Raw genomic sequence first — 18,053 nt, 5'->3', positions numbered from 1 at the left:
TTACAAAACATTAAGCCGTTAACGTTAACAACTAAATGACCAAATAATGACGGTTAGCTTAGACTAAGCGGATATTCTCCTCTCACTGTAAATCACATAAATACTGCTATTTCTAAAACAAACATTTCTCCTGGAGTGCAGACAAAAAAACCAAAGTCATACCTACATTCACAAAGGATGGGCAGTTAAGTTTATTTTATGTTTTGGCTCCTAAAACTGTTATTTTTGGAAGTTAAGATGTTACAGCTTATGAAGCTACAGTAGAGTTGTCCCCTGAAAGTCGATGAGTCGAATCATCTGTGAGGGACCCGTCATTCGACTGAGATTCTTCAAGTCGAGCAGTCTTTTTTTTTTTTTTTTTTTTTGGTCAGTCAAGTCTTAAATTCCAAGTGTTTAATGTGGTTATTTATTTATTTTTTTAATTTCATGTTTAAAGAGAAATACAGTAGCCTAATAAGTCTATACTGTTGAAGACCAGAATTATTTCAAAATGGACAATTCCCTGAATTTATTTAAAATTTTCAATAATTTCTTTCCAATCTTAAATAATTGCATTTGTTAATTTATTCTTGTTTAGATTTATTTGTTAGTTTTTGTGTTTAAAGTGAAAAAATAAGAGCTTGATTTAAACAGAAACACATGTGCTGCCTGTCTCATTGTTCTGACAAATCCATATGGTAGCGTGACGTTATGTGTCGGCAGTTCAAACGTGTTTTCACAAACAGTGAAAATAACAGCAATTAAACTCAGAGAGCTAATTACTGATGTTGAATTGCAAGTGCACAAAAACATTTTTGCAACAGGTGTTTCCAGGTACAGTATGGCGTAGTATACACTGATCCATTCTTGTCACAAGATGGACAAGACGAGCGAGTTTATTATTTTTGGACATAAACCTGGTTGGAATTTCCTTTTGTGCTGTTTTACTAAACAGATTACACAATCACAGTCTGTATTTAAACATGTTGGGACATGTCTAACCTGAGGGTGAGGACTGAAAAATATTGTTTATTTTTATTTTATTATTAGGAAAACCTGTGAAATCTAATGCAATCCAATACAACAGCTCTGCCATAAATTCGACTTTTACCGTATATTGTTTTTGTTGACATTGTCAGAAAAGTGATAATTTTACTTAATGGTTATTATTGAGGCCATAGTGGGTGGTGGTGGTGGTGGTGGACCGGAGTGCATTACATCAAAAAGTGTTCCTAATATTTTGCCCCCTTCATGTATGTTAATTGGGTGGATAAAATTATCACCCGAATTATCACCTTTAAGTAAAAGTAGAATTTATGACAAAGCTGTTGTATTGGATTGCATTAGATTTGCACAAATGTTCCTAATAAAGTGCTCGCTGCGTGTATATACATTGGGTTAACATATTTCCAGCCTTTAATTAAATAGGCCTAAGTGCTGCAAACAACATGATGTAATGAGCCCCTATGTATTATGTATCTACTTATGCATCATTTCCTCTGGTTATTGTCACATAGTCATATTTCATGTGTTGTTACATGCTCAATACTAAATATATGTAAATCTGTTAAAAATGAGCCTTTACTTTACATCCTGGCGATGGTCTAGCCGGTCTATTTCCATCTCACTCACATCTTAAAGTCACAATGAAATTTTGTTGCACTTGGCTTTCATCCAGCTTGCAGAAGGTGAACACGATAACACACACAAAAGGTGTAAAATGTAATGTAATCCAATATTATAGCCACATAAAACTACCACCTTTGGAGAGCTTATGATATTAAATTTTAGCTGAGTGAAGTGTTAAAATGGTTTACTCCATTGTCATTTTGAGAACATAGTAGGTGGTGAACTGAATTGTATTACTTTGTGTTGTTGTAATTGTTTTCAGTTGCTATATGTATTTAAAAAAATTACAAAATAAATATTATGGAGCTACAGCATTATATTGCACAGACATTCAAGGGTAAATTCATCTCCATCAACCACATAATTGATAAAGGAAAGAACAAATTTAAGCAACGCACTTTACTGTAAACTGTGGAATAGAAAATGTTCTGTGGCTTATCCAAATGGCTTTTCCAGTTTGGATGTAAGGTGGGGAATCCCCGGCCTTCATCCCTGCCATGTCTCCTGATAGATTAGACGTGCTGGAGAAAACACACCTTCTGGCATCCTCTCAAAGCAATTTCCAAGAAGGAGCTATTAAAAGGATTTTATAACTTCCACTTGTCATCAGCTTACTAAACCTCTTTACTGGTTTGTTAAACAATCTTTTTTTTTTTTTTTCATAAGAGCTAATAATAGCATGTGTTGGTAACAAATGTTGAAGTATATTGCTGGTACTGCCAGGTTTATTTTAAAATTTATTTAGCAAATATTGCATTTTGCCATTGTTCAGTTTGGTGTTTAGTCACTGTAAGCAATGAGAAGTATTGACATTGTCTAAGCTACATGATTGCCAGGAATGAGACATTTTGGAAACATGTTTATATGGAAACTGACTCTGATTTCCCATCCCTACTTCTCCAAGGTGATGTCTCAACTCTCTGATTTGGGCTGAAGAACTTGCTGGACTCAACTTGTTATGTGTTGATTTATCTCTTTTTGTCATTTATGCATTAAAATCATAATAGTTTTGCCTCCAAGAAAATGGCAAATCTAATTTTATTGATGGACCGACCTCATAGTACAAGTAGACAAACAAAAATTCCAATAAAATGCAATAATACATTGCATATTTTGAACAATCGCACCCCTACGCCATTCTGTTCAGACAAAGCTGCCTTTCTCTACCTTGAGGAAATTCCTCTGCTTTATACTTTTGAATAAAGCTTATTCTGCAAGAACAGGACAGCCAGCAATATTAATGAAGATCCTCACAAAATCTGCATCACATCACCAATATTCTTTCAGCAGAAAATATGCATCAGACAATAATATATTACAGTTGCAATCTCACTGAAAATGATGCAGCAGAAATATTGTATTTTTAAAAATGTATTAAAGGTGTTATGGTTTTATTTTCACAGTGCTGTTATCAAATTCCAGTTAAATGGGGATATTCTATTAAAATCTTACTACTGTCCAGTCACAGGAACAAAACCATGGCAGCAAGACAAGAAACTGTAAAGAGTGCCAAAAAGGTTTATTTGATGCTGTTTGTACCCAAAAAGACTAAACATTTCAGGAGTTTAGACATACTGATGTAATCAAAAAGATGCATAGCACTATTCACTAGCACATTTCTTCCAGCAACACACCAAGGTGGCGTTAAAATTGTATTCAAGACTTCAACAAGTATTTAGGCCTACAACCCAAATATTTTTGCTTGTCAAAAAGTCTTGAGGACCTGAGATACTTCTAGCTCATCATCAAAAACTACTAATCTGTTGACATCTTTTCATTTTCATAGAAACATAAAGGCTCTGAATGGAGTGATTAACCTTCAGTGGAAAGATCAGCCTGAGAGGGGGGCCTGCCAATAGTGCAGGCTCCTACTGTGGCAGCGCCAGCTAACAGCTGCCTCTCTCTCCTTAAAGCCAGCTCTTATTAACTGTAACTGGTGGGAATTCAGATTATCCATGATTTCCCTCCTCCATCAATTCATAGAGAATAACAGATGCATACACGCATGTCTGGCATGTACACCCACATCACTGACAATAGTCTCATTTTTCCCCCCTTAAGTATTCAACTCAAAAATGTTGTATCATCAACTGAAGCACATCTTACAATTTGTTAATACAATTTACAACTTATTTGAAGTTAACTGAGTCAGTCTATAGTAGGAAATAAATAAGCACACATGGTGAGGGACTTGCCTTTGACTTAAGTTTTGTCCAATATATGATTAACTGCAGTGTGTTAAATGTAAGTGTAAAAAATTTCACATATCTACATAATGTATTTTAATTTGAGAAGTGGATTTACTAAAGTTAAACAGGCTTACATTTACAACTTTTGTATAAATGCCGCACAACAGTTACTTTACGTCAACCTCTGGTTTGGTGGGACATTAGATCAGCATTCATCCACTCAACTCTAGATTGTGCAGATTTGCAGCAAGTTATGTGTCAGCCAATAAAACATCAACATCAGATCTGGTTTGCACTGCTGACTAACGCATGTCAATGTGTCACTGAGTGGAAAACAAAAAATAGGAGGAAACGATTAATGTACTAGGTGAAAGGTAATAAAACAGCACCCATTTGTTCATGTGAAAACATATGCTGTCAATTCAGTAGTAAGCCATCTAGCAGTTTAGCCAATCACAGTTTACATTGAGATACATGATAGCTATGTGCTCCTGCCGATGAGCAAGGAACATTTACATTGGGAGGTACAGTTACACTGACATCCACTCCCCTTATCTGGGCTGAGCAAAAAATCAAACTTGCACCGGTTAAAAGCTTCAATACAACTCTACCAAGGGTGATCAGGTTGAGGAGGGGGGCCTCGATAAAAAATCACAAATTGCACATAATTCTGTGCCATCCTGTCTGTGCATCCCTTAGCTTGCACCGACCAACAGTGACAACACTATATATGTGAGGAAGTGCTTGGTGGAGGCAGCTGGGGTTCATTTTAAGATGATCGATTCTTTGTAAGCGGGCCTCCGGTTGAATCAAAACAAGGAAACGAGTTGGCAGTTGTACGCCAACGTTGTATGAACAAAAGCCAGCCCTGGCAGCCAAACATTAGTGATGTTCACATCGATTAGTGAGCGAACTAAACGTTAGCCAAGTTAGCTTTCCAGCTTGCCAAATGTAAAACCCGACTAACCAGCCGCAAAGCTAACGTTAGCCAAACATTACTTAGCGATAGTGGTTGGGCTAGCTTATAATATCTTCTATGAAAAATCGAGATACTGACATTTTCATGATAAATCATAATATTTAGTTAGTTAATGGGAAGCAAATAAAGCAACCACACTCATCGCTTGGTGTTAACGCCTTAGCCAACATCTACTGATGGCTAGGTGACAGCAGGACCGAGCGCAACAAGGAAATTAGCTCCGTTAGCAACGAAAATATTAGCCAACAACCAAAAAAAAAAAGCCTCCTTCCAAACGCTGGATTGCTAGCTCGCTGCAAACAAACACAACAGGCTCACCTTCGCTGTGGTTAACTCCGGACGATCCGGACACGGCTTGGGTATTTGCTCTTGGTACGTGTACACGAATGGCTGGAGCCTGATGTGAGGTTTTCGGTGTTACTTATGGTCGCTGATGTTTGACGCTAACAGCGGAGTAGCAGCTCTCTCCATTCTTCACTGCTCGCCTGCCTCCGCTGCTCGTGAAAGGTTCGAACACACCGGATGTACAAACACGGCACCGCCCGCTTCACGGCGCACACTTCCAGGTCACATTGATACAGGCTAATTAACTATTACACACACACACTATATGTTTAACTTTTCTAATAATACTTAGGTGTCAGTCTGCAACTGAGAAAAACATCCATTAGTGTTTGTCAGCAATTTAAAGGATGGGTTCACAATTTTTTTTAAGTGTCAGGTGTCCATATGAACACTGAAATAGGTATTCCTCACTAATCATTCCTCCTGTTCATACTGGCTATTAAAAGGTCCCATTCAAATGTGCTTTCAGTGTAAGTAATGGGGGCCGAAATCCACAGTGTGTCCACACAGTCATTTTGTGCAAAAATGCATTAAAAAGTTTATTTGAGGCTTAGATGAGGCTTCAGCAGTCTGACTTAGTCATATCAAGTGGATATTTGCCACATTTACAAACTTTCTTTAGCATAAAATTCCCTTTGTGTTTCCCTGTTGAGCTGCTGTGGAAGTATAATTTCAAAAAGAGGGATTTATGCACTAAAAAGACTGTAACATTGAAAGATATCTATTTGATTTGACTCATCTGGATGACTGAAACTCCATATCAGATAAACTTTTACATACAGAAGGAGGATTGTGGATTTTGTCCCCCATCACTTACATTGTAAATGCATTATGAAGGGATCCAGTATGAACTGGAGGAATGATTATGGGAAGAAAAAGCTATTTCAATGTTCATTTGGGCTCCTGACTGTTGTTTTAAGGCAGACTTGAAAAAATGTATTTTAACCTTGCGCCAGGTTTTCTGTATGTCAGTTACTTTGTGGTAATTTGATAAAACACAACTTTAATTAGGAAAATGCACAATGTGAGCACAAAATAATAAAGGTGTTATAGGCAGATTTTAATCTATGTTAATGGTTTCATTACATTTGTATTTTTTTGTGTGTGTGCATTTGTCTCCAGTCGCTTTTACTGTACACATTTGTTGTCTTATCAGCTTATCAGTTATCTGTAAAGCACTTTGAATTGCGCTAACCTGTACAAAAGGTACTATACAAATAAAGTTTGTTTGGTTAATTGATTTTAAAACAGGTCCCCTCCACCAGAGTACACAATGATGCAGCACTCAATTGATAGTGGACTTTAGTGGTGCAAAATCCCAAACAACTTCACAAGTGATAAAATTACCATAAAGCAACAAACCAGGGACTTTTAGGAGCCTCTGGGGACAGTGCCAGCTTGGCCTTGATACTAAGAAAGATTGCTGATGGCTGAAAAAGACTATTTAACAAGAGCTGAAGAGCAAACTTTTGCCCCACGGCCCTCTTGACAGCTTGGCCATAAACAAACCTTCACTATTTACCATGTATGGATTCCTACATATGGGCCTATTGGGCACAGTCCCAGGGGTATAAGGGGTCCCAAACCATTACTTACATGACTTATTGAGAAGTTAAAGAGCTCAATACTAGCTTAAATTTTGAGTATCGGCCCTTACTCACTTGATTTCATTGAACACTTTACAGTTACAGTTAACCTAAAAAGTGAAAAAGGCACAAAATAACCTCATAATCCCGTCATCCTACTGACCAGAAGTAGGAGATTCCAACAATCAGAATCTAATAAAAACATGAAAACAGTGCACAAACTTTAACCAATCATATTTATTTTGTACATATACCTGTATAGCGTTTCCAGGAAAATGTGTGCTAATGCAAAGTGGTTACAAAAATAAAGCATGTTCTTACGCAAATATGACATGACAGAAAAACTACACTTACAAATGTTGAATAAGAAAATAAGGAACAGCATAACTTGAATGTCTGTGCCTTTTTTTTTTTTTTTTTTTAACCATTGTTAAACCAATTTATCAAAAGTATAGGGTGACTAATAATATCTGACAGTGGTTGCATGATTGAATTCAAGTATTGTACATGTGTACATACATGTCGAGAGTCATTTACACGGACAGTAAACAATCTCTGCAGCAGCTCCAAATGAGTTCCTTTGGGCCTCGATCTCTGACACAAGAAATGATAAGTACATAAGACAGTTTTGGAGGAAATTGATTAATATAATAAACGTGATTCAAGCTGATTCATCATCATAGAAAATACAAACAAAGCAGTGACAGGATTTCACAAACTTTCACTTACTGTAACCTTACATTTCTTTAATTTTGTAACAACTCTGAAAAGCCTGTAATCTTATCAAATCAAAGAGTTTTCATATGATTTCTATGTTCTAATATGTATTATGTGATACACTGTAACATGTGCTAATACTTCTGGTATATGACTTCAGTCATCAATAGTGGCATTTCATTTTAAAAACCTGCTTTTCCAACTGTACAATGCATTTTAGTGCATCAAAACATTATCTGACATGCATCCATCAACATAAGCTGTTAGAGACTGGAATGACTTACATACGTCTATCTTCTAATGTAAACTATAGACAATGTTACTTTAGGGCAGTACCTCAGTGTTAACACTTTAATATACTCGTTTAAGCAAGTAACATAAATATACTGTATATCCCACTGACAGACGGTGGGTTTTTTACGATTACTACGGCCAGGTTAATCTCTGTCGGATTCCTGCTTTATACCATTTTAACGTCAAGAACATAAACAAGGAATTATGCAGAAGAAACGTTGTGTAAATGCGGCAGCTTATTATATCAAAGAACTGTACAAGATAAGAGAATACACTATGATTAAAAAGACAAAAGAAAGAAAGAAAAAAAAATGGATGGAAGTTTCTTGTGTGTTGCAAAATCGTCCTCTCTCAGTTCCTGGTCAAGAGGTAAAGTGTTCAAAAAAAGGCAGTTGGGGTCTTCAGAAAGTCTCCCTCTTCATTAAGCTATTGCCTTTGCCTCAGGAAGGAACGCCTCCCAAAACTTTATAAGCTAGAAGAAGAATGAGAAGCCAGTTAAAATGTGTTGTGATACTCAATAATTATGACCAATATTTAATATTTCTAATAATCATTATGATCTAAATTAACACTTTAGTATAATCCAAGAGAGCAAACTGCATTACCAGGCTTTGACAGAATGTATTTAAAACCAACAAATAAGTTAATATATGAATGCTTGATAGGATTAAACTATTACCCGTTGCTGAGACTGAAGCATTGAATCCAAATATTTTATTATCTGGCTCTTGAAGTCCTTGGCTTTTTCTTTCTGAAAAGACAAAACTGTGGTCATGTCTCAAGCTCTTTGCCGATGAAAAAAAACTGTATAGTTTCAATTCAGTTAAACTCAAATAAAAATACTGCATGTCCCTCTGGGGGGGGGTAATTTGAGGTAAGCTGGTTTGCAAACATTCAAAAACATAAAACCACACAAATAATTCATTCACACACAAAACTATCTACAAAATACAAAATATGATGGTATAAAAAGGCCAAAAAAATAAAGTATAAATGCATACTGTACCTCAAACCTGAGAACCTCCTTACGTACAGTCATGCCAACCCTGTCAAAATCTCTCTCGTACTGAGTAACTCTGGCCTCCCACTGAGGACAAAAACAAGGAGAAACACAAAATCAATCAACATGTTATTGATCTTGATATTTTCCAATATATGTGAGATTAGGATTTTAGAACGTGACAAAATAAATAATAGCACCACAGGACCACAGACACTTGCCCTTATAAAACAATACAGTAACACATCTACTACAAAATATCTACTTAAAACATCTGTAGAGAAATGTGAGATATTGAAAACAACACTGATGAAAACAGCTGTGTAACTAACGGTTACACAGCTGGACTGGAATTGTGAAGGTGATGGTGCTTCTACACACGTTATTTATGTCCAACATAAAGGCAATGGGTTAATATTACAGCTGCAACAATTTGCATTGATTAATCGAGCGACAGAAAATTCATCAACTAAAATTCTGCAGCTTATTTGATAATCAAATAATCATTTTTTTAAGAAACAATGACAAACATTTGCTGGTTGCAATGTTTGCAGCCTCTTAAATGTGAGGATTTTAGGCTTTTCTTTGTCATACATGATAGTTAACTGAATATCTTTGGATTTTGGACAAAACAAGACATCTGAAGATGACATCATGGGCTCTAAGAAATTATAACGTGCATTTTTCACTATTTTCTGTCATTTTATCAAGAAATCAATTAATTGAGAAAATAATTGGCAGATTAATCAATAATGAAAGTAATCATTAGTTGCAGCCCTAATTAATATCCAATAGGTTAGTTTTGCAGAGAGGCTTATTTTTATTCAGAGAGGTTCTTTGGGACTAACACTTGTCTTTATTCTTGATTAATCTACAACATGTCAAAAATATGTATCACAATGTCCTAAAGCCACTGCTTCAATTTGTTTTGTCCTACCAACATTATTCAATTTAGAGTCATATAAAACATAGAAAAACAATGTAATATATATGGAATTTTGTCTTGATAAATGAATGAAACGATTAATCAATTATCAAAACTGTTGCTGAAACTCTGTGCTTTTAGCTTGCAAATTCCAAACAAAATGACTCTCCTTTGACAAGAGGCAGATTATTTTGGCTTTAACAGTAACTAAACAGATAATAGTGAAATAACAGAGTGGGTTACAACTATCAGTCTGCTGGCAGGTATTGAAAGGGTCTCATACCTACTTTAGAACCATGTGACTGACAAAACATTACATGACAGTTGTTTAGCTGTCTGGTTTGTTGTGACTTCAAGTTAAAACCAGTGTGATTATTGAGCTGTTGTGTCCAAACTTTTGAAACTATATGAAAAGACTTAACAATTAATGCCAGATCATCAGAGTGATTTAAATCATCACTCTACTAAAGGAAGGAATCTCTGTGTATATGTGTGTCCTTCGCATATCTCTTGAACCGTTCATCCCATTGACTCCACGCTTGGTGGGTGCATTGCTGGGGAACAACCGGAGTGCAGTGTCGAATTTGGTGCAATTTGGACACGTGATATAATTTAATATTAATAAACTTTGAATAAACCAGCGATCGGTGTGCCGCTCTACTCTGCGCAGGGGCAGGGCGGAGTTTCAGGGCTCTGCTGACTGAGGGAGAGGGAGAGAGCAGAGACGAGGCGTGACACGAGTCAGAGAAAAGTGCTCCAAAAAGAAAAGACAGCGGAAACAGAGCTTTTAATCAAGAATGGACCCTCTTACCCCGTGTCTAGACAGAGAACGTAGCATTAGCAGCACGTTTAGCAGATCAGCAGCTGGTGTCTACACAGGAGGCGTTCAGGTACATTGTTAAGTGTAGGTTATCCGTATTTTGGAAGCACTCAGAGCCCAAAACACAATGACTGTAGTTATGTGTGTAAAACAAATGTAATAATTTCCACAGGCAGTTCAAGACCAGTTTGTCTCATATGCTCCGAGGCCGTGGTGATTGTGAAGCGTCACTACAGACAAAGCACAAATCTTTGGAGCAAACATACCCACTCAAATCCGAACTGAAGGCACAGAAAATAGGAACGATCTAAGAGCCCAATATGATCCATCCACTTTATTTTAAGTTGCACATTATTTTATTTTTACATGCAGCCCTTATTTTACTTGAAATGAAATGTTTATTTACTATTAGAGTACTTATTATTATTTATAACATCTGTGTATAATAGAATGTTAGTTTCTTTCATGTTGATGTGTATATACTCATTCACACTTCACATCAACTGTATTAATTTTTCTATGCGTTAGTTTCAGTAGTTTGCGTTTCTATGTACTTGTTATTATAAATGACTCAGGGTGCTGCAGTCACAGTAAAGGCCTCTGTGGTTTAGTTCAGTGCTGCAGCAGCTGTGTGGTTCCTGTGTCTGTTACCTCAGTGATCTCTTCCTTGGCCTGCTGCAGTTTGTCCGGCTTGTTGGCCCACAGCAGCTTGGCCTCTGCCTCTCTCTTCTTCTGGAGTGTGCTCTGAGCCTCCTGCCATCGCTGCCACGCCCGCATACGCTGGTCAAAACAGCCCTGTGGACATCCGTTTTAGATTAAAAGGTGTTTTCTCAAGTTACACTACACCTAATCACTGTGCTTGCTAAAAAGGGGAAGAGGTAAGATGTTTGCAGCAAAACTGGGACTTAGCAGAATGGTGCAGATTTATTAAAAAGGGGGAAGATAGTCTGGAGTGTCCTTACTGTCAGAGAGAAATACTATACTGTAAATATTTCCTGATTTGAATCACAATTTGTTCCTCAGTCAAGTACTTTTTGCAGGTTATGTTTTGTTTACTGCATTTTTCTGCACAAAAATGTTAAAATAAACAACTCTTTGTTTTTGTTCTATTGGATCCTGCTGTCTCGACATTCAGGAGATGTTTCTTTATGCTACGCGAGTTGAAGCTTTACTTTTCCAAGTCTCTGTGCTTCTTGAACATCTTTACCTCATCTTATCTTTACCACTTCCTCCTCTATAGCTATCATTCTGCAGCTGTGATCTTCTTACCCGCACAGCTCCCAGCAGGCGGATGTAGTCAGCCAGCACCTCTGCAAAGATGAAGAAGTCACTGGCTGCCTGCTCCTGATGCAGCTGCTCCATTTTGTCCTCCACTTCTGCCAGCTGGGACAGGGCCCGCGAAAGGGCTGTGTTGTCCTCAGAGTTTCCCAGCATGGCCATACTTTTGGCAAATACTGCAGTGTTCCCACACAGCTCTGGTGTTGAGGGTGGAAAACATAAAATTTACCCATGTATTACCATATCACCATCCGCACCACATCCTGACAAGACTTGACAGCTGGATTGTCCTCTTTTCTTGCTTCTGTTGAAAGCTGTTGATTAAAAATGAATGATTCAAAACATTCAAATGCAGATGTAGCTCACCCTTCCTGTGATTGACCAGGGAGTCGACCACAGCGTGGAGCTTCCTCAGCTGCTGCTCTTCATTTTCCACCTCTTGGAACTTGTCCTCAAACCACTGAGACACGGACAAAAACAGGACAACGTCAAGAAAAAATCATCATGTCTAGAACAGCAGTCTTATTTGTCCTGCTACAGTCTGAAGTGATTAAAAACATCACAATAATCCATGTAATCAACCCATAAATAATTATGAGAATTTCAAGCCAATAAAAAAATAAAATGGCTCAATTGTTGATGCAAAAAGTACAAACAGATTAAGGGAAGGTTGCCTATGGTTACTAAATGTTTCTCTTTGATGTAATCCATTAATGATGCACCACATTCATTTAAGTTATCAACAGCTGTCTAAATTCATTTAAAAACATGAATATTAGTTACCGCTAATTAAAAATAGCTGAAAACAAAACAGAATCTAGGATTATAGACGTATAATACTCAAAACAACTACGCAGTTCATTTCAATGAGGAGTAATATGATGATTAGATATGATATTGCATCATATCAGGTGTTATAAGTATGTATAGAAATACATTTTCCCCATTTTTCCCCTTTTTTGTCCATGTCCCCTGGTACAACTTTTCTGTATTTACCACCTCATGATTACAATTTTCTGGTGCCTTCACTGATCTCTCAGGGTTTTTCAACACCGGTCGTTCCCAATTCTATGACAGATTGATCATATTTATCTCTATATGTGGGCCACATCCACAACAGTTTCATTGCATCCAGAGGCCTCCTTACAGTGTCAGACTCATTCATCTTGATGGTCATCTTGTTGACAGCGTCGGATGCCTTATTGATCATTTTGAGAAAGCCAGCTCCACTCAGCGCCTGGGTGTTCACCGCTCTGGGTAACTGAAAACACACACAGGCTCATAATTTAGTACTTTGGTAATATATTATATAGCTATTTGGATGTAAGAAAACAAATGAGACATTCAACAACAAACATACCACATGCATGATTGTATTTACATCAAATACAGTGGCTCTGACTGACCAATGATAAAAGAATAATTTATTCTAAAATGAAAATAATACAGATTATTGCAACTAGAAAACTATTTTACATCTTAAAAAACACTCACTTCTTCTCTCTCCAAGAACTCACGGACGTCAGGATCTTGTATTAACGTTGGGTGAGACACAACTCTCTGAAGATACCTGCAAAAACAAAGTGGCAGCAAGGAGAAGTGTGAAACAGGTAGTGGTGCCAGGAGATCACCGCATAACACACACAAAAAAACATAGGCGTGGGTAGAAATAAGGTCGACTAATCCCTGAAATGACATCTGCACACAAGGCACAGCATGAATATTAATTTTGCGTCTTATTAATAATGTCATTGTATGAGATATATATGGATCCTTGCCTCTCCAGAGCTGCTCTTCTTCTCTCCACAAACTCTACTGATGACGGGTCGTCCATTCCCACTTTCACTTTGGTCATTCCTGTCGGTTCAAATGTGTTGGGTGAATAAAAGTGAATGTGTAAAACAGAAACACACACGAACCACACAAAAGTCGTGGGCACCCACCTACGACACTTTTCTCCGGTGGCAGAGGGATGATGCAGCCTTGGAGCGTCTGCTTGACTGACATCTTCTCATAGAGACCCAAGAAGTCACTGAAACGCCGCCTCACAGAGAAGGTCTTATTCCTGAACATGGCCAGGGAAGTCTGGAGGTAGAGACCCGGACAGTAAGTGAGGAAGGCACAGAACTTAAATTAAAGGATAGGTTCAATTTTGTTCACAAGTCTGTCTTAAAACAATAGTCAGGTGCCCATATGATCAATGACACATGTTTTTCTTGCTGCAATTATTCCTCCAGTTCATACTGGCCTTTAGAGGATAAAAAATCTACAGTCCTTGTTTTGTGTAACATTGTATTCCACAGTTTATCTGAAGCTAATATGAAGCTTCAGCCGTCTAAATTGCTCAAATCAAGTAAAGTAACAGTCTTTTTAGTGCAAATTCCTTATTTTTGTTACTGTCTTTCCACCGCAGCTCCACAGGGAAACACAAAGAGGACATTTTAAATCCATATCCACTTGATTTGACTAACTCAGACTGCTGAAGCCTCACAGTAACTTCAGATAAACTGCTAAATACATCACTTACATTGACGGCAGATTAGGGAGGGCAGATTAAATGGCCAGTATGAACAGGAGGAATTACATCAAGCAAAACCTCTTCCAGTGTTCATATGAGCACCTGACTGTTGTTTGAAGACAGTCTTTTAAGTAATACTTACAAGTGATGAACACTTGTTATCAGATTAGGAGTCATGAATAAAAAAAACAAAACAAAATCTATGTGAGAGTTGTTGGATTATGCTGATAAACACAAATTTGACTACAGACCCTGGTGGATACTTTGTAGGTCACATAGGCATTCATGCCATCACCTAGGAGGACAGAAACATCAGAGATACACAAAGATGAGAATTAATGAGTCAGAAATTAACGTCTCAGTGCGATCAAAGTAAAATACAGTTGAATAAAATGAGCTAGAACCATGAAAAATTGAATAATCCACAATCATCCAGTTATTTTCCAAGTAATATCAATACGAATGAACTAGAAATTATGGACAGCTTCATCATAGTTTTAACAAAACAGAAAGAATGACGAATAAAAAAGACACTGACCGACTTTCTCCGGGTTGGTGACAGCAACGTCCACATCAAAACTATCCCTGGCCTCTTCCTCCTCCAACTGTAATAAACAAGTAATACAATTCACAACTCTACAAACAGCTTTTTCAAGTTTCAACATTTGGCTGGATTACTTGGTAAGTTGGCATTGTGAAAGCATGTTTGTAATTATTTGTATTCAAGTTCCCGGGCAGCTCGACTGTGGCTTGTACCTGCTCCAAGGAGGTGGGCTGCATGGCTGCAGGGCTCTGGGTGAAGGAGGAGGCAGGACGGGAGCCAGAGGAGGCGCTGAGCTCTTTCTGAGCAGAGCTGCTGGGCTTGTCTGTGCTCAGCTCCACATGTGCATCTGGGGAGAAGAAAAGCCTTTTGATGAATGAACGTGTAAGTCAGAGAGGATCACACACACACACACTGCATGATTCCATTAAAAAACACCACATGTGATTCATCCAGAACAGTGTACTGGTGCTAATACCATGAAGCAATACATGCTACGGTTTCATATGTACATCATTAATGTGTTTTGACACAATTGTAACTATGTAGCTTTCTTTCATTCAGTCACTACACAGGGATTAATCTAACCTATGTACCAAACTTTATCTGAACTTCATTAATTCCTTTGTAAAACTGTATAATGATTTATCAATGTGAGTGGAAGGAGTTCTTTGTTAAATGTGACTTCTGTCTAGTTAATTCTCTATTTTATCTTTGATTGACGCTCCCATCGGCTGTTGCCAGAATGACCCTCGAAAGTCAGCCTTGCTAACTCTGACACAGACGGACTCAAACGCAGGGACAGCGAGCAAGAACCAGCGAGAGCCAATCACGCTCGTTTCGATTCCTGCGGAAAAGGAAGCACAGAGTTGTTTACTTCTCCACTCTGCTACATGAAATACGAAGGGCTGAGATATCCTGACTTTTCATCCTTAGAATGAGTGAAGCTCACAAAAACAACCACTTAATCCTACGTTTCCCACAATGCAACTCTACAGCATCTTTCTTTTAATCCTTCCTGCCTGGTAAATGCCAACATCTTTCAAACTCCATGAGTCAAGCTTGTAATGTAGGCTTACTGTTATAAATTCTGTAGTTTCCAGTCCACAGTTAGTTGATTAATTAATCGGCAACAGCTTTCATAATCAATTAACTGTCAATTATTAAGCAAAAATGCCAACATTTGCTGGTTCCTGCTTCTCAAATGTAAAGATTTGCTACTTTCCTTTGTTTTATAATGTCAGTTGAATGTCCTGACGGTGGGACAAAACAAGCTATTTCAAAACATCACGTTGGGCTCAGAGTGAATGTGACAGGCAATTTCCACTACTTTCTGATCTTTTGCAGACTACACAATTCATTAAAACATAACTGATAAGATTAATTGATGTTAATTGATATCAGTTGCAGTCTCAGCCCAAGCTGAGGCAGCATCATTAGGGTTGTTTTCTCAGACTTGATAAGGCTTCTCTGGAGCTACAGAAGACATTATACAACTGTTTTCTCAGGCTGTTTAGTACGCCTCGTGACTAGCGAACCGAAATTGATGTGTGAAATCCGTGGAATGCCCCTTTAATATCAGCATTCAAATTGCGTGGCATGACCAGAGCTTAAAATAAATCATCTTGGAATGTTTTTGAACATATAAGCACTGCAAAACTTAACCTAAGCGGATTGAAGTAGATAAAAAAACATTTTTAAAAAGTGTCCTAACCAGCAAACAGGTCATTGTCATCATCAGAGTGAACTCCATTGGACTTGGCAGTGGTGCTGCCAGCTTCCTCCTCACTGAACAGATCTGGAGGGTCTTCACTGACATGACCAGGCTGAGAAACTCCTCGACTGACCGCCACAGGGTTGCTCTGCAGACAGACAGAGAGCCACAGAAACAGTGAATAAACATGAAGAAGAGAAGAGAATTTATTGGAGGAGTAGTTTGTTGCTTCTGACCGTTAAATCGTTTTAAAGACACAGATAAGCAGGAACAAGGAGGCGGCTGGGTGGGGTCATGTGAGCTGCCAAAGCCATTTCCTTGCAAAAATATTACTTGTACAAACTTAAATGTGAGACAAGAGGCATGTTTGAATTAACCATCAAAGGACAGGTTCACAATTTTTCAAGTGTGTCTTAAAACAACAGTCAGGAGCCCAAATGCACATTGAAACAGGCTTTTCTTGCTGTAATTATTCCTCCTGTTCATGCTGACGATTAGAAGATCCCTTCATAACACACTTATAATGTAAGTGATGGAGGCAAAAATCCACAAGCCTCCTTCTGTGCACAAAATGTAATTAAAAGAAGCTAATATGAAGCTTCAGCTATCCAAATGAGTCACATCAAGTAGATATCTTTCAACGTTACAGGCTTTTTAGTGCCAAAGTCCCTTTTTTATGTCATTATACTTCCACCTCAGCTCAACAGGGAAACACAAAGAGGGAACTTGATGACTTTAATCCAGAATCTGTCAACATTTCTAGCCGTTTTCCGTCACTGATCATCAGCTGTTTTGGATGCCATGAATGCAGATCAGATGAGATAAAGAGTCTGACTTCATGCAGATATAAACCTTCACATCAGGTTGTTGTTTTTTAGAAGAATGAGCTGTAAACACACGTTACTCACGAAGATGTCCTCTCCCTCGTCGCTGTCTCCGTCTGCCATGTCAGCCAGTCCTGCTTCTGGCTCGTCTGCTGCAGAGAGAGGAGGAGGAATCCGATCTGAGCTGGCCGCCATATTCCGTGTTGTGTGGGGAGTGACTGACGTAGACGGAAGTAGAAGGCGCGACGGAGGTGAAAGCCAACGGCTGGAGCGACACCTGCTGGTCACCTAGCAACACGACAGGACCGTTTAAAAAATCAACACAGTCATTTTGAGCAAAAAAATGTATTTAAAAGGTTTATATGACGCTTATATGAGGCTTCAGCAGTCTGAGTTAGTCATATATAGCGGATATCTGGCACATTTACAGTCTTTTTAGCGTCAAATTCCCTCTTTGTGTTTCCCTGTTGAGCTGCAGTGGTAGAACAGTAACAAAAAGAGGGACTTTGGCACTAAAAAAGACTGTTACGTTTAAAGATATCTACTTGATTTGAGTCATTTGGACAGCTGAAGCTTCATATAAGCTTCACATAAACTTTTAAATACATTTTTGCACAGAAGGAGGACTGTGGATTTTGTCCCCCATCACTTACATTGTAAGTGCATTATGAAGGGATCTTCTAATGTTCAGTGGGAACTGGAGGAATGATTAAGA

At 38.1% G+C, this 18,053-nt stretch overlaps 2 protein-coding genes across 5 annotated transcripts in view; both read right to left on the bottom strand.

Annotated features, from left to right (window-relative positions):
* Window positions 1-5,311, bottom strand: part of csnk1g1 (casein kinase 1, gamma 1) — a 30,343-nt gene extending 25,032 nt beyond the window's left edge. Inside the window, exon 1 of one of the 3 annotated variants that reach the window (XM_042414193.1) lies at window positions 5,095-5,311. The gene's annotated coding sequence lies outside the window, so the exon portion shown is untranslated. The remainder of the gene's footprint in view (window positions 1-5,094) is intronic. The other 2 variants (XM_042414201.1, XM_042414205.1) reach the window with 2 other exon arrangements.
* Window positions 5,312-6,926: 1,615 nt separating this feature from the next.
* Window positions 6,927-17,578, bottom strand: LOC121902437 (sorting nexin-1-like). 2 transcript variants are annotated; one of them, XM_042419752.1, is made up of 15 exons: window positions 17,414-17,578; window positions 16,515-16,662; window positions 15,016-15,149; window positions 14,798-14,864; window positions 14,511-14,554; window positions 13,685-13,826; window positions 13,520-13,598; window positions 13,236-13,311; window positions 12,889-13,002; window positions 12,108-12,201; window positions 11,733-11,938; window positions 11,115-11,258; window positions 8,725-8,805; window positions 8,398-8,469; window positions 6,927-8,190 (listed from the first exon to the last, which is right to left on the bottom strand). In XM_042419752.1, exons 1-15 carry the CDS (start codon window positions 17,531-17,533, stop codon window positions 8,140-8,142), a joined length of 1,572 nt encoding a protein of 523 aa, XP_042275686.1. In that variant the 5' UTR covers window positions 17,534-17,578; the 3' UTR covers window positions 6,927-8,139. The 2 variants fall into 2 exon arrangements, with proteins under 2 accessions (XP_042275686.1, XP_042275692.1); XM_042419758.1 differs by having other exon boundaries at window positions 17,423-17,577.
* Window positions 17,579-18,053: the final 475 nt, after the last annotated feature.

The sequence above is a fragment of the Thunnus maccoyii genome, chromosome 1 (genome assembly GCF_910596095.1).
Source record: "Thunnus maccoyii chromosome 1, fThuMac1.1, whole genome shotgun sequence".
NCBI classification, from domain to species: Eukaryota; Metazoa; Chordata; class Actinopteri; order Scombriformes; family Scombridae; genus Thunnus; species Thunnus maccoyii.
Note: the sequence above shows the minus strand (reverse complement) of the source record. Positions and strands in the feature narration are given on the sequence as shown.